The sequence below is a fragment of the Colossoma macropomum genome, unplaced genomic scaffold (assembly GCF_904425465.1).
Source record: "Colossoma macropomum unplaced genomic scaffold, Colossoma_macropomum, whole genome shotgun sequence".
Taxonomy (NCBI): Eukaryota; Metazoa; Chordata; class Actinopteri; order Characiformes; family Serrasalmidae; genus Colossoma; species Colossoma macropomum.
The window spans coordinates 13,709,039-13,723,560 of record NW_023494796.1 but is presented as its reverse complement, the minus strand read 5'-3'; the positions used below and the strand labels follow the sequence as shown (position 1 = coordinate 13,723,560).

General features: G+C 40.9%; 1 protein-coding gene across 4 annotated transcripts in view; it reads right to left on the bottom strand.

Annotated features, from left to right (window-relative positions):
• The window catches only part of tasp1 (taspase, threonine aspartase, 1), a 51,312-nt gene that overhangs the window by 10,520 nt on the left and 26,270 nt on the right, over positions 1-14,522 (bottom strand). For 2 of the 4 annotated variants that reach the window (XM_036583849.1, XM_036583848.1), the window contains exons 8-12: positions 13,613-13,719; positions 11,767-11,901; positions 11,466-11,544; positions 9,469-9,579; positions 967-1,005 (exon numbers count right to left, since the gene is read on the bottom strand). In XM_036583849.1, coding sequence (XP_036439742.1) covers positions 967-1,005; positions 9,469-9,579; positions 11,466-11,544; positions 11,767-11,901; positions 13,613-13,719 — 471 coding nt within the window. The remainder of the gene's footprint in view (positions 1-966; positions 1,006-9,468; positions 9,580-11,465; positions 11,545-11,766; positions 11,902-13,612; positions 13,720-14,522) is intronic. The other 2 variants (XM_036583851.1, XM_036583850.1) reach the window with 1 other exon arrangement.

The window sequence follows — 14,522 nt, the reverse complement described above, 5'->3', positions numbered from 1 at the left end:
TTCATTACTCATTAGCCAGAGTACCCTAATGGTGAACCATTCAAGCAGACATTGTGCCTTTTGGCTGCTGTAAAAATGATGATTCTTTATGCTGCAACAAGAGGTAATCAACCTTCTTTTACATAAAAATGTTACTACATTTCATGCAAACCTCTCTGACTAATTTAACTTAAACCTGACCTGTAAAGCATCCTAGACTAAAGCATACTGCCACAGCAGGCATGAAAAATGTTTATGATTTTTTGATGAGATGTGAATAAACAGAATGGCAGTTAAATAAGATTTCGCTTTTTAAACACAACGTTCTTGTTCATTTTAAAAATTTTGGGAGTACAGGCACACTGTGCTTAATTGCATCATAAGGGGCTGCAGAATTGGGGAGGTGGGCACAAGAAGGGGGTGGCAGCTGCCATCCGCATGTGACCCTGTAGATCAGCCAATGCATTCAGGACATGTAGGGCCTTTGTTTGTTTATTGTTTGTCATTCATGTACATAACTTTGAACATGTTAGGACATCCTTGGATCTAGCCTAAGACCTTAGCTAGCAAGCATTAGTTAAAACTCTTGAGCTGCAAAGCAAGGCTGAGGATTGTTCCAAACAAAATATATATTTAAGTTATGTGAATGCTCTCTACAAAAAACATCTACCACCAATGCTGTATTACCAACTGCAGCAATGGGATCAAAGAAATTTGGGTCTGGGGCCATAGTGTCTGTGGTGGCTGTGTTTGATGTCTTGCTGTTTAAGGCTGTTTTGCCTGATGTCCAATTGTGCAAGATCTGAAGTTGTTTAGTCTGAGGAACGATGCCTGAAGATCTTCTAATTTGTACACCACCATTTTTTGTGAATGCGCAAACAGCCATGATTATCATGCAATTTTAACTGTTATATATTAAACATTTTACTCATAATACCATTCACGTTCCATCAACTCAGAGTGTCCACTTCCTAGTGGTTCACTTACTGTTGTACAGCAAATGGCACTGCGAAAAGACAAAAGACACTGCGAAAGAAAAAAAAAAGATGTTTCAAGGGAGACCACACCATATTATGAGAGGCCATTTAGGCCAAAATTCTAACTTACCTCTCACACTCACTATCAAATCTCTCACACTCACTATCAGTCCTCTCACACTCACTATCAAATCTCTCACACTCACTATCAGTCCTCTCACACTCACTATCAAACCTCTCACTATCAATCCTCTTACACTCACTATCAAACCTCTCACTATCAATCCTCTCACACTCACTATCAAACTCTCTCACACTCACTATCAAACTCTCACACACACTATCAAACTCTCTCACACTCACTATCAAACCTCTCACACTCGCTATCAAACCCTCTCACACTCACTATCAAACTCTCTCACACTTACTATCAAACCCTCTCACACTCACTATCAAACTCTCTCACACTTACTATCAAACTCTCTCACACACACTGTCAAACTTTCTTACACACACTATCAAACTCTAGGTGTTCTTGATAGTGAGTAGGAGAGAGCTTGATAGAGTGTATGAGAGAACTTGATGGTCATGTTTTCTGATTGGCCTAGAGAGTTATCATTTAATAAGTTAGCAGTTTCTGATTCGCTCATAGTCAAATATGCCCGCCCCCCACGTGCAGTAGTTCACTCTTAAAAACAGATAGTTCTTCAAAGGTCCTTTAGTAAAGACAGTGGTTCTATATAGAACTGGTAACACAAAAAGAACCATTTGCATGATTAAAGAGCTCTTGGCATGGTGAAATCGTTCTTCAGATTGATAGACAATGTGCTGTAAATGGTTATACGTATGACTAAAGTCGTTTTGGTGCTATAGCGGTCCGTGTATTCTCGTCTTTTATTCTGTTATTGTCAGTGGAAAAATCATGAAATAGCTTTGTTTCACAGTTTCACAAACTAAGCATAAAATTAAATAACAAACAAACAACAATGGAATAAAGGGTCGTAAATTACTTATCCAAATTTTAAAAATCTATCACCTTAACCTGAGGTAGATGTGCAGAGGGCACGCATGGTCTCAGACACTCAGAAATCACTGAAATCAGGCCTGTTTGTTAGGGTTGTGCAGAATCCTGACTCCCCTTCACGTGCATGCACCTCTTCAGACACTTCAGATTATACTGGCGATTCCATTTTTTTCTGTGTGTAAATAGCGGTTAATCCTTGCTTTTCCTTCACAACAACCTAAAGCCGAACACAGAGCCTCGCAGTGACAGTTTAGTATAATGTACCGAAGGCGCTGGTTGGTGCCTCACTCTGATATGGGTGATGAGTGTGTTGGTGAAGAAGGAGTCACGGGAGAGGCTACAGAATAACACAAATAACACACACATACATTTTAGACTAACAGAACAATAACACTAACATCATTAAACTACAACCCAGTCCCTTAAGGGGTGGAGCCACGGCGCAGCTCTGCATAATGTGCCTCAAAGCTCCTTCCCAAAACCAGAGCCACCACAGTATTATATGAACAATATGAACACAGGACAGCGAGGAGCTCACAGCTATAATTTTTAAGTCTGGAGCTGTAACACAATCACTATAACGAAGTTTACATCTGACGACGTGACATTACAATTAATTTTTCTCATCATTATTGGGCAGAGTGACTTTCATTTCTCTTTGATTTCGCTGTTAAATGGTGGGAGTCCTGTAGAGTCTGTTCCTCATGTCGCTTCAGTTTTTTGCTGATAGAAAAGCTGCATCTGTCACTGTTTCAGCTGACTTCCGAACTCTCCTCACGCTCCTATCAGCGTTCTGGATCACTGGAATACTAATGGGTGACACCTGTGTGTTTGATCATATGACCTCCTTAGCTTAGTTTATAAGCCCAGGCTTTAGCCACAGTCAGTTGCGAGGTATTGTTTCGATTACGAACTACTGAGCGTTCTATCTGTTGTATACTGCTGTGAATGACCTGTATTTTTCGTTTCTCCGACTCTGTTTTTGCTCTGCCCTTTGGATTGTTTGCCCTGGATCTCTGCTTACTGTGTTTTTACCTTTTTGCCTGTTTCTTGACGACGACCTTGGGTTCTGATTTAAACATCAAAGCCTCCTTTTGGTTCTTTATCCGCAAGCATCTGGATTCTGTTAACGCATTACAGAATACCTCCCCGAACATGCAGACGGCGGACCCGGAAGCCTTCCAGAAAGCCCTGACGGAACAAGGCCAGTTACTGGGACGTCATCAACAGGTTCTGACAGGAGTAACTCATTCATTAGAGGCGCTAGCTCACCAACAAGCTGAACAGCAAACTCAACTAGTCACTATTGTAAAGGGGTTAACTAGTCAGCTGCAAAATATGAACCTGGCGCCACTCAAAGTTACTACTAATGACACTAGGTCTCAAGCTGAGGCTTCTCCTGCTGTATTTCCTGTAAGTAAACCTGATAAATTTGAGGAAGATCCAGATAAGTGCTGCAGGTTTTTCCTCCAACGTTCAGTGTTTTTCGAGAATTCACCAGTCAGTTCTGATCAAGCTAAAATCTCCTTCATAGTGTCAAAGTTAGCTAATAAAACACTGGAATGGGCTACTGCAAGTTGGATTCATATCCATCGATTATCTTATGCCCAGTTTATTATGGAATTTAAGACCATGTTTGATCACCCAAACGAGAGCAAAGTTAGTGGTGAATTGCTGTCTAAGTTACGTCAAGGGAATCGCTCAGTGGTAAACTATTCTCTGGAGTTCCGCACCCTGGCAGCTAGTAGTGGGTGGAACGAGGCTGCTCTTCTAGTAATGTTTCGACAAGGATTAAATGCGGATATATTAAGTGAGCTCGCTTATAAAGATAACGATTTGAGCCTAGATTAGCTTATCAATCTTGCTATACGCTTGGATCATTTGCTTCATCACCGATCGCAACCCAAGAACGAACAAAGGACCAGAAGAACGTTCAACAGAGTGAAAATAGCCCAAGAACCCACTGAAAGCACCGAGCCCATGCAGTGTGACTCATTACGTTTGTCCCAAGAGGAGAGACAGCGTCGCTTCAGAGAGCATCTCTGTCTCTAGTGTGGCAATGCTGGACATCGACTTTGTGACTGTCAAGTCAGACCACAAGCACATAAGGCGCCGACCCCTGGACATAAGGCGCCGTACCCACTAAGGGGTTGGTTTCAAAGTCTGTTATGATACCTGTAACCATATACTGTCACCCTACTCTCTTATCGTTTCAGCCCTGATCAATTCCGGAGCGGAAAGGAATGTCATTCACGCCCGATTGGTGGAGCAGCTTCGCATTCCAGTGGAGACGTTGAAGACATCATTAAAGGTGGCAGCTTTGGACGGAGGTCCAGCAGGCCTGGGGATCATCTCACAAGTCACACAACCCATTCTACTACAGGCCAGTGCACTACACAAAGAGACTTTATCCTTCCTAGTACTGGAACAATCAGAATTCAAGTTGATTTTAGGTCTCCCATGGCTAGAGAAACACAATCCCTCCATTTCTTGGCCTGAACACACTATTCAAAGATGGTCGGATTTTTGGTGCCAGTCATGTATTACACCTCCATCAATCAAGATCTCATCCACCTCTGTAGAAAGCCCCAATGCTAACGACTACTTCCAAGTCCCTTCCGAATACACTGATTTGAAAGAAGTCTTCAATAAGAACAATGCTACCAAGCTGCCCCCACATAGAACTTATGACTCTGCCATTGAACTCACAGATAACCCTGTTTTTCCTAAATCTAAAATATATCCCTTGACACAAGAGGAAGAAAAGGCTCTAGACACGTACATCAACGAAGCTCTAGAACAGGGCTTTATTAGACCATCCACCTCTCCTGTAGCTTCTAGCTTCTTTTTCATTAAAAAGAAAGATGGTGGATTACGCCCTTGCATCGACTATCGAGCCCTTAATCAAATCACTAAAACCTACCCATATCCTCTTCCTCTAGTTCTGGTAGCCTTGGAACAATTAAGAGGGGCAAAATACTCCACTAAACTTGATCTCAGGAGTGCATACAACTTGATCAGAATCGGGGAAGGAGACGAGTGGAAGACTGCTTTCGTGACCACAAGGGGGCACTATGAATACTTGGTGATGCCTTTCGGACTCTCTATCGCCCCCTCTGTCTTTCAAGCATTTATTAATGAAGTACTCAGACATGCTAGGGAGATATGTTACTGCATATTTAGATGATATCCTAGTGTACTCCCCTGACAAAGAATCACATGTCCAACATGTTTGTGCTGTATTGAGACGTTTACTGGACAGCAATTTGTATTTGAAAGGCAAAAAATGTGAGTTTCATTTGCAATCAGTATCATTCTTAGGCAGTAGTTCAGTGGTCAGCACCCTCATCAGTGAAAGAAATACAGAGATTCTTAGGTTTCGCAAATTTCTACCGCCGATTTATACAGAACTTTAGTATTGCGGCTCCTCTTACATCTTCACTTAAAGGTGGCACTAAGAGACTAAAATGAACAGAGCAGGCAGAAAGGGCATTTCAGAAACTAAAAGAAGCCCTCACCACAGCCCCCATTTTAAAGCATCCAGACCCTTCAGAGCCCTTCGTCGTAGAAGTAGACGCGTCCGAAACCGGTGTAGGAGCTGTGCAATCCCAACGCTCAGGCTCACCTCCAAAATTACATCCCATAGCTTTCTATTCCCATAAATTGTCCCCAGCAGAATGAAACTATGACATAGGTGATAGGCAATTATTAGCCGTCAAATTAGCCCTTGAAGAATGGCGACACTGGCTCGAAGGCGCCACACATCCGTTTGTCGTGTTAACAGACCACAAAAACCTAGAATACCTGCGCAATGCTAAACGTTTAAACTCACGTCAAGCTAGATGGTCATTATTCTTCTCTCGTTTTAATTTCAGCATAACCTATGGACCCGGATCCAGAAATACTAAAGCAGATGCTTTATCCCGACTGTACCAGAAAGACAGTCTCTCACCTGAAATGGATAAGTTTGAACGCATCCTCCCACCTGAAGTTTCTATAGCCTCTATTCGTTGGGAGATAGACAAAGAGATCGCAAAGGCATCACCAAATGTAGTGGTACAAAGTCAGCGCCCCCCAGGGAAGACATAGGTACCCGATCAGTTCTGTACACAACTCATTACTTGGGCCCATTCATCACTTACGCCAGGCCACCCTGGAGGGACAAGCACGCACCAGCTCTTATCCCATTGATACTGGTGGGAATCGATGCATAAGGACACACATTCTTTTGTAAGCTCCTGCTCTACATGTGCTCAATGCAAAACCCCTAAGACACTGCCAGCAGGAAAGATTGTCCCCTTATCAGTCCCTGCCAGACCCTGGTCCCACATAGCCATAGACTTTGTAACTGACCTGCCCAAATCACAAGGCTTTACAACCATTCTGACGGTTATAGACCGCTTTTCTAGGAGGGTCAGATTTGTTCCCTTTCCTTCTTTACCAAGTGCATTTCAGACAGCAGAGGCACTATTCCACTATGTTTTCAGGCTGTTTGGCATACCAGAAAATATCGTGTCCAATACATACATACATACATACATACATACATCATCTAAACCGCTTATCCTTCTGGGTCGCGGTGGGGCGCTGGAGCCTATCCCAGCTGTCATTGGGCGGAAGGCAGGATACACCCTGGACAGGTCGCCAGTCCATCGCAGTCGTGTCCAATAGGGGACCCCAATTTACTTCCCAAGTTTGGGCTGCGTTTTTTGAGAGTTTAGGAGTTTCAATAAGTCTCACTTCTGGGTATCACCCCCAATTGAATGGACAATGTAAAAGGGTGAACCAGGAATTAAGTAAATTCCTTTAGAATATTCGGTCATGAAAATCCCTCTGACTGGTCACGTTTCTTACCCTGGGCCGAGATGACTCACTCACTAGCTCAGCTACTGGAATGACACCCTTTCAGTGTATTTTGGGGTTCCAACCACCTTTAGCGCCCTGGATGGGTACGTCTACCGATGTACCAGCAGTGGATGAATGGATGCAGAAGAGTGAAAAGGTGTGGGAAGATGCACAACAGCGTATAGAAAATGTACTAGAAAGGAACAAAGAACAAGCTGACAGACGCCGGAGTGCAAACCCTGTATTTCAGCCTGGAGACCGTGTATGATTGTCCACCAAGGACTTCCGTCACCTTGAGGGAAGTTGAAAGATTCATCCCAAATACATAGGGCCATTCAAAATAGTGAAGAGGACTAATGATGTAGCCTATAGACTAGACTTACCCCCCCATTATCGTGTCTCACGCTCATTTCATGTTTCTCTTCTTAAACCCGTTATTGCAGGGCCCTTGGATGAGGCTACGCCAGATGGCACACCACCTCCGCCAGCGGAGATAGAGGTGGCACCAGTCTACACTGTTCGTAGGCTGATGGACTCCTGGAGACGTGGAGGGCAACTCCAGTACCTAGTGGACTGGGAGGGATACGGACCAGAGGAGCAGAGTTGGGTGCCTGCGAGAGACATCCTGGACCCAGGTCTTGTGGCAGACTTTCACAGCCTTCATCCTGACAAGACTGCTCTTCGTCCCAGAGATCACCCGCGTAGAGTGCTCTCTAGTTCTCTCATTGCTCGACTGGATCACCGGAATACTAATGGGTGACACCTGTGTGTTTGATCATATGACATTCTTAGCTTAGCCACAGTCAGTTGTGAGGTATTGTTTCGATTACAAACTACTGAGCGTTCTATCTGTTATATACTGCTGTGAATGACCTGTATTTTTCGTTTCTCAGACTCTGTTTTTGTTCTGCCCTTTGGATTGTTTGCCCTGGATCTCTGCTTACTGTGTTTTGACCTTTTTAGCTGTTTCTCGACAACAACCATGAATTCTGATTTAAACATTAAAGCCTCCTTTTGGTTCTTTATCTGCAAGCGTCTGGATTCCGTTAACGCATTACAGCATCAAATATACAAACACCTATAAAACGTAATGTTGCCTCCCCAAATGGCGGACTAGGCCTATCCTCTCAACATTCATGCTCGATCTTTTCTGTCTTTATCATTTTTTAACCACAAATGATTTTTGAGGTTCTGCGACCGTATGTGCCCTCTGCACGTTTATTTCCGGGTATAGTGATGGAAACTTTTACATTTAGATAAGTAAAATACGACCCTTTATTCTACTTCTGTTTTTTTTTTTTTAATTTTATGCTTAGGTTGTGAAACCACGACGGCATTTTAGGGCCACTGTTAATGTAAATAAAAATAGTAGACTTCGAGAATAAAGTCGTAATATTTCAAGGATAAAGTGGGCTAACTGTAGGGGGCCTGCCATAACGCGTTGGGGCCTCGGTTGGCGTACTGGTGCCAGAGTTTCACACACTCCTGTCTGCTTGTGGATCGATCGTTTGGATTATCATTCTCATTGTCTGTGAAACTTCATACCCCCTTTGAATGGCACGGAGATGTAGCCACCGATAGCTGTGTAGACGACCCTGCCTGCGATTCTCCTTCAACAAAACAGACAGACAGTTTCCTCTGAGTCCGTCTGGTTCTTTATTCTAAATAAACAGTTTCCTGCACAGCCGTTTCAGCCGTTTCTTATACTAATAACAGGCTGGTGCTGATGTGCAGGAGAGACAGGGAGTATTTCTTTATGGGTGAAATCGATATGAAAGTATAACTCCACCAACTCCTCAACATTACTCATTTAACACGAGGAGGTGCCGCCTTCCCTTTGCAAAGCCTTTGGCCACAATATTGCGACCTTTCCTGGTATTACTGCCACTTTAATGTCGTAATTCTACGACTTTCTTCTCAAAAGAGTACAACTTTTCTCCTGAAATATTACGACTTTTTTCTCAAAATATTACAACTTTATTCTCAAAGTCTACTATTTTTATTTTTATTAACAGTGGCCCTAAAATGCTGTAGTAATATAGAAACACTGTCTTTACTAAAGGACCTTTGAAGAACTATCTGTTCTTAAGAGTGAACTACCGCACGTGGGGGACGAGCATATTTGACTATGAGCGAATCAGAAACTGCTAATTTAAATGATAACTAGGCCAATCAGAAAACATGACCATCAAGTTCTCTTATACACTCTACCAAGTTCTCTCACACTCACTATCAAGAACGCCTAGAGTTTAATAGTGTGTGTGAGAGTTTGATAGTGAGTGTGAGAGAGTTTGATAGCAAGTGTGGGAGGTTTGATAGTGAGTGTGAGAGGTTTGATAGCGAGTGTGAGAGAGTTTGATAGTTTGTGTGTGAGTTTGATAGTGAGTGTGAGAGGTTTGCTAGCGAGAGTGAGAGAGTTTGATAGTGAGTGTGAGGGAGTTTGATAGTGAATGTGAGAGAGTTTGATAGCGTGTGTGAGAGAGTTTGATAGTGAGTGTGAAGTTTGCTAGCGAGTGTGAGAGGGTTTGATAGTGAGTGTGAGGGAGTTTGATAGTGAGAGTGAGAGGTCTGGTAGTGAGTGTGAGAGGTAAGTTAGAATTTTGGCCTAAACGGCCTGTCATACCATGTAGTTGCACTACTCACCTATGAACTTGTTTTGCATAGCCTCCAGGAGGGCTTGATGTGCATCTTCAGCCTGCACAGCTGTGGAACACTCTCTGGCTAGCATAGTGCGTATCAGGTGCTCACCACATCCTTAAGATCAACAAGAATAACAGGAATGAGCAAAATTCTACACCATAATTTAAAATCCTATAATTTATCCATCACTTACCCCCTGTTGTTGCAAACTCAAGTTCTGCATGACTGCAATGAACCCTTTGCAGAAAGTAAACTTTTTGGACTTTTGATTTATACTCCCAAACACAAAATCTCACTATATGTTTTTGTTATAATCACACCAACAAGAAAACTATTTATAGGCATTTATCACAAATCTCATTACTGATCTGAAAACTCAAGGCTTTCCAAAAATCACTTTAGCACAAAGATGATTCTTAAACGGTAGCGCAAGCATCACACTAAACACTTTCTGTACAAGTTAAGATGAGCTTAACATTAAGATGCTTTTGGGAAACTGGGCCCTGATGAATGTCTGTTGTTGTTTAGAATAAGAAGGAAAGTCAGTTAAGGGCAATGCCAACATTTACCTCGTCATTCAGAGCAAATAGGATCATGTTTGCTTAATTGTAAACGAGAATTACTGTCAAATATCACACTTCGTTCAATGTGAGATGTTGCCACGCTTTTATCTCATTTACATGCGGCGGTAGCAGCTCATAACAGTACAATCCCGCAATGAGCTAGCAAGGTATTGATAATAGGTAAGTGGAGGACTGCAGTGTTTTTCTGAGCTGCAGTGCACTGCCTTTTTTTCTTCACACTGTGTTTTTTGAAGGCTGCATATGGCTTTTCCATCTGCGTGTGTTAATGTATGATGAAAACTTTTCAAATATTGCAGCAATGGTGGTGAATGAGGAGAGCTGAATATATGGCTCTTTTGTTAGGCAAAATAATGCTGTCCTACCTTGTCAAAATGTCCTACCATAGTGCATATTTATTGGTACACTGTAAAAATTGAATCGATGTTTTATCTAAAAGTTAGTAACCTGGTTGCCTTAAAAATTATAGTTCATTAACCTTTAAAACAATAATCATTGTTCTATATTCTGTACAATTGTTGTTTGCAGTCAAACTTTTAAAGAAATGGTTGCTTGGTAACAGACATGATAATTGATTATCAACCTCAACTAGGATTTTCTAACTTGAGATAAGATACTGTAAGATATGTTACTTAATTTAAGATAAGATTTGCTACTGAAATATGAAATTGTGGACTCCACACAGTGTATTAAATAAAAACATAAGAAATGTGCAATGAAATCCTAAAGGAGAGAAATAACTAATAAACAAAAGTCCACAAAGGCCCTTATTCTATTTAAATGCAGTACTAATTAAGTGTGTTTTAGGATGCCTTTTAAAAGTGCCAAGAATATCAATTGCTCTCAGGTTTTCAGGTAAAGATTTCCAGAGCTTGTCCATCCTCTATGGAGTGATTGGTCACTCATGAAAAAAAACTATCCACCTATGGCACTGAATCATAATAGATAGACACCATTTCTGGCAATGGGTTTCAGACAGTAATGCTATTATACACACTGCCTATAACCTCAACCATAGCTGATGTATAGCAAAAGCTCAAAACAAGATGTGCATAGAGTGGACATTTGTTATATTTGGCCGTATTCAAAGTCAGTCACTTAAGTTTAAAAGTTATGATAATAGATATGAGGGGAAAAACGATCTGCATTCAGAATCTACATGGTTGTTTAAGTTGATTTTGTGGGTGGCGCATTCAGATTACTGAAATTATCTGTGTACACTTCACGTCTCCTGTGCAGAGCTTTTAGGGCATGTTTTAAATAAATAAATAAATACATACATGCATACATACATACATACGTAAATAAATAAATGTATTATAAATAAATGTATGTAAGAGTAATATGACCATAACCTATGAAAAATCAAACTAAGCATGATTCAAATTTTATACACCAGAGAGCAGAGATTTTTCATACCTGAGGTACTCACAGCTGTAGCATAAGGTCTGGCATCATGCGCATTTTCAGCCCAGCAGCCACAGCCATAATGAGCAGCCTTACACAGAGTAGGAGACAGGTATGGAAGGAGATAACTGTTGCAGCTACGTCATATTCAACACATGAGGCTGAGAAATGACAAACTTTCTACCAAGGTGTATAGAGATGTTTTGTAGTGGATAATATCATTCCAGCCAGAGTGTGATTCTATAATCCCATTGCATAATTATGGAAGATGTAGTGATTACATCAAACTGCATGATGGATCAGTGTCTCCTACCTGGCCCACTCGCCCTGGATGTTTCATGGCCAAACCTCCGCTGGAAACAGCAGCTGCCACATTCCCTTCCTGATCCACAACAATTGCCCCCACTGTGTCCAATGACGAGGAGATAGGCTCTATAATTTCACTCACCTATTGGAACAAAAAAATGGATTAAATTAGTGTTCTGCTCAGCAAAATTACTCTGCCATTACATTTCCTTTTAACAAACAAGGTCCTCTTGCCACAAACCAGTATTTCTATCATCCATGTCTACTGTGCTGCCATCCCAATTCTTATAACCTTGTAAAATGTGAAGTGATGTATCATGTATAAGGCTGTAAATCATATTTTGGTTGTTCGTAACATGTCTAGTAATTGGATGTGCATCCAAACTCAAGCTCATTAGAGCACTGCACACCTCTTAACTCTTAGAATTGTGGTTAAAACAGTTATTGCAGTGCCACTCCATGCACAAAAACACAACACTAAAAAAAGCTGAAGCGGTTATCATGCTGCTAATATCAGGACAACTACACATTACTAGAATTTATTGTAAGCCCAGGCATCAGCACTATTTAGGTGAAGATGTGAATGCAAGCTAATCAATGAAACTCTCTTAAATTAAGTACCAATCAATTGCTAAACATGGATTGCATATTGGTAAGCTGGCTGCATTTTAAGTGAATAATAACATGCAATTTCAAATAAAGTGTCTTGTAAACATTTGACACATTTCATGATATTAAAATAAAATAAAATGCAATAACAGATAATGCAAAAAGTCCCTGAGCCAAAGATGAAGGTATTGCACCAGTGGCGAGCCATAATTATTAGAGCTAGGCTTTTAACTTAAGTTGTACATGTCAAAACTCCCTGAAAACATGAGGAAAAAACCCATCTCTACAATAATGCTAACTTCTGATAGCAGAGCTATGGGATACTAGGAGTTTGTTTGCACTAAACTAACAGCAATTGCATGAACAGATTAAACACAGACATTTGAAGCTTCTAAAAGACATTGCTTGTTTTACCTGACGTTTTGACAGATATATAACATGTATTTTACCTTGCAACAGTTTCACTGTGACTCTTTCAGTAGTGAGTTCTGGTATGAAGCCGCCACTGTTTCCCATTTCTAACAACCCACTGATTAGGCTGCTGCTTGTATTCAGAGTCAGTGACATATCTAAGACTTCCAGAAGGCCTAGAGTGATGTATTATTGCACGAAAATACCTATTCATAGCTGCCATAAAGAATTACATTTTAGCCATAAAACTTTAACTGCCCAACAGGGAGTTCAGCAGGGATCTCATTGAAGCCATAAGTCAATCTGATTTCAACTTTGTTTTCAAAAAATTGTGTTTTATTCCCTCCTTGCTCATTAAGAAATACAGTACCCAGTTTTTGTGGATTTTGACAGTCTCTTTTCACCAGTTGTTTTTATTTTGATACATATATTTGAACCTATTTAGACAGGACAATTCATTTACTAGAGTTATTCTGACAGTCTATTATGGCCAGCATTCTTTTTATTGCTTTGGTCAGATTGGGTGCCTCAATAAACGCATTAGGAAAGCTAGTGCCATCACTGGGCTCATTCTGGACTTACTTGGGGGCAGTAACAGAGATGAGGATGGTAGCCAAATTGGAGCCTACATTTTGAACAATTCTATCTGTCCACTCTACTGTGTATTACCCAGGAGCACCTTCAGCCATCAGCTTATTCCACCAAGGTGCTCTCTGAAAAAACTACTGGGGGATCTATATGCTGACACCAACAATAATTCAACTTTAAATAAATAAAATGCAACTTCAAATACAGCATCTTGACACATTACATGCTTTTATACATTTACTCACAGTTCCACTTGACGTTCGTTGTCGCTTCAAAAAATGATGTTCTGTCTCTATTTTCTCTGCCAGCTCCATCTTCCGTTTGTTCCTTTTGTAAGCTGACAAACTAAATTCTGGGAAATATCAAAGAAGTAATTCTCAGTTTCTCAGATTTCACAGCCAATCGTATTCCAGAAACTATAATCATGAGCTTTTTGTGTCTTCTGTTCCATGAAAACATGGACTATGGCAACTCATTAACTGATTGGATTCCATCACTACTCTTCTACAAAGCACCCAGAATCCCACTGCTTCTCTGGTGCCCATGTTTCTCTTTTTTGACTCTTCTCTTAAGATCTGAGCATCTATTACAGCAAGGATTAATATTCCTATCCACAAATTTTAAAGTACTAGTCAGACTAGATTAGTTTTACATGGGAAGGTGTTGCTGGGCTGTATACTGCTGCACGCGCAAGGAGAAATTAATCCTGCATGAACACAAAAAAAAATCACAGTTGCACATGGGCATATCTTTATTCAAATATTTTGTGAAGTTGGAGTGATCAAAGAAGTTGTAGTAAATTGTTCGTAGTCAATTATCCAGAAACTATTCTCACTACATGGGATGTACAATATCCCCACTGCCCAAGCCATCTCCCCAAGCATAGTGATAAAAACTGGACACAGGTTCTTCTGTTTATGGTAGTTGTATTCCAACAGGTAATTTAAACTCTATATAACAAATCCAGATGTACAAAATGTGTAATGCCATATCTAAAGGCAGCAACCATATTATGAGTTTACCATTTAAAAAAAAAAAATAAAATAGTCAGCCCAAATAGTGAGCCTAATATGGAGCCCCGTAGGGGTCACTAACGAGAAAAAAAATTGTGAGGAGGAAAATCTGTCCCCGCAGTTTAGTAATTCGTACTCTCAG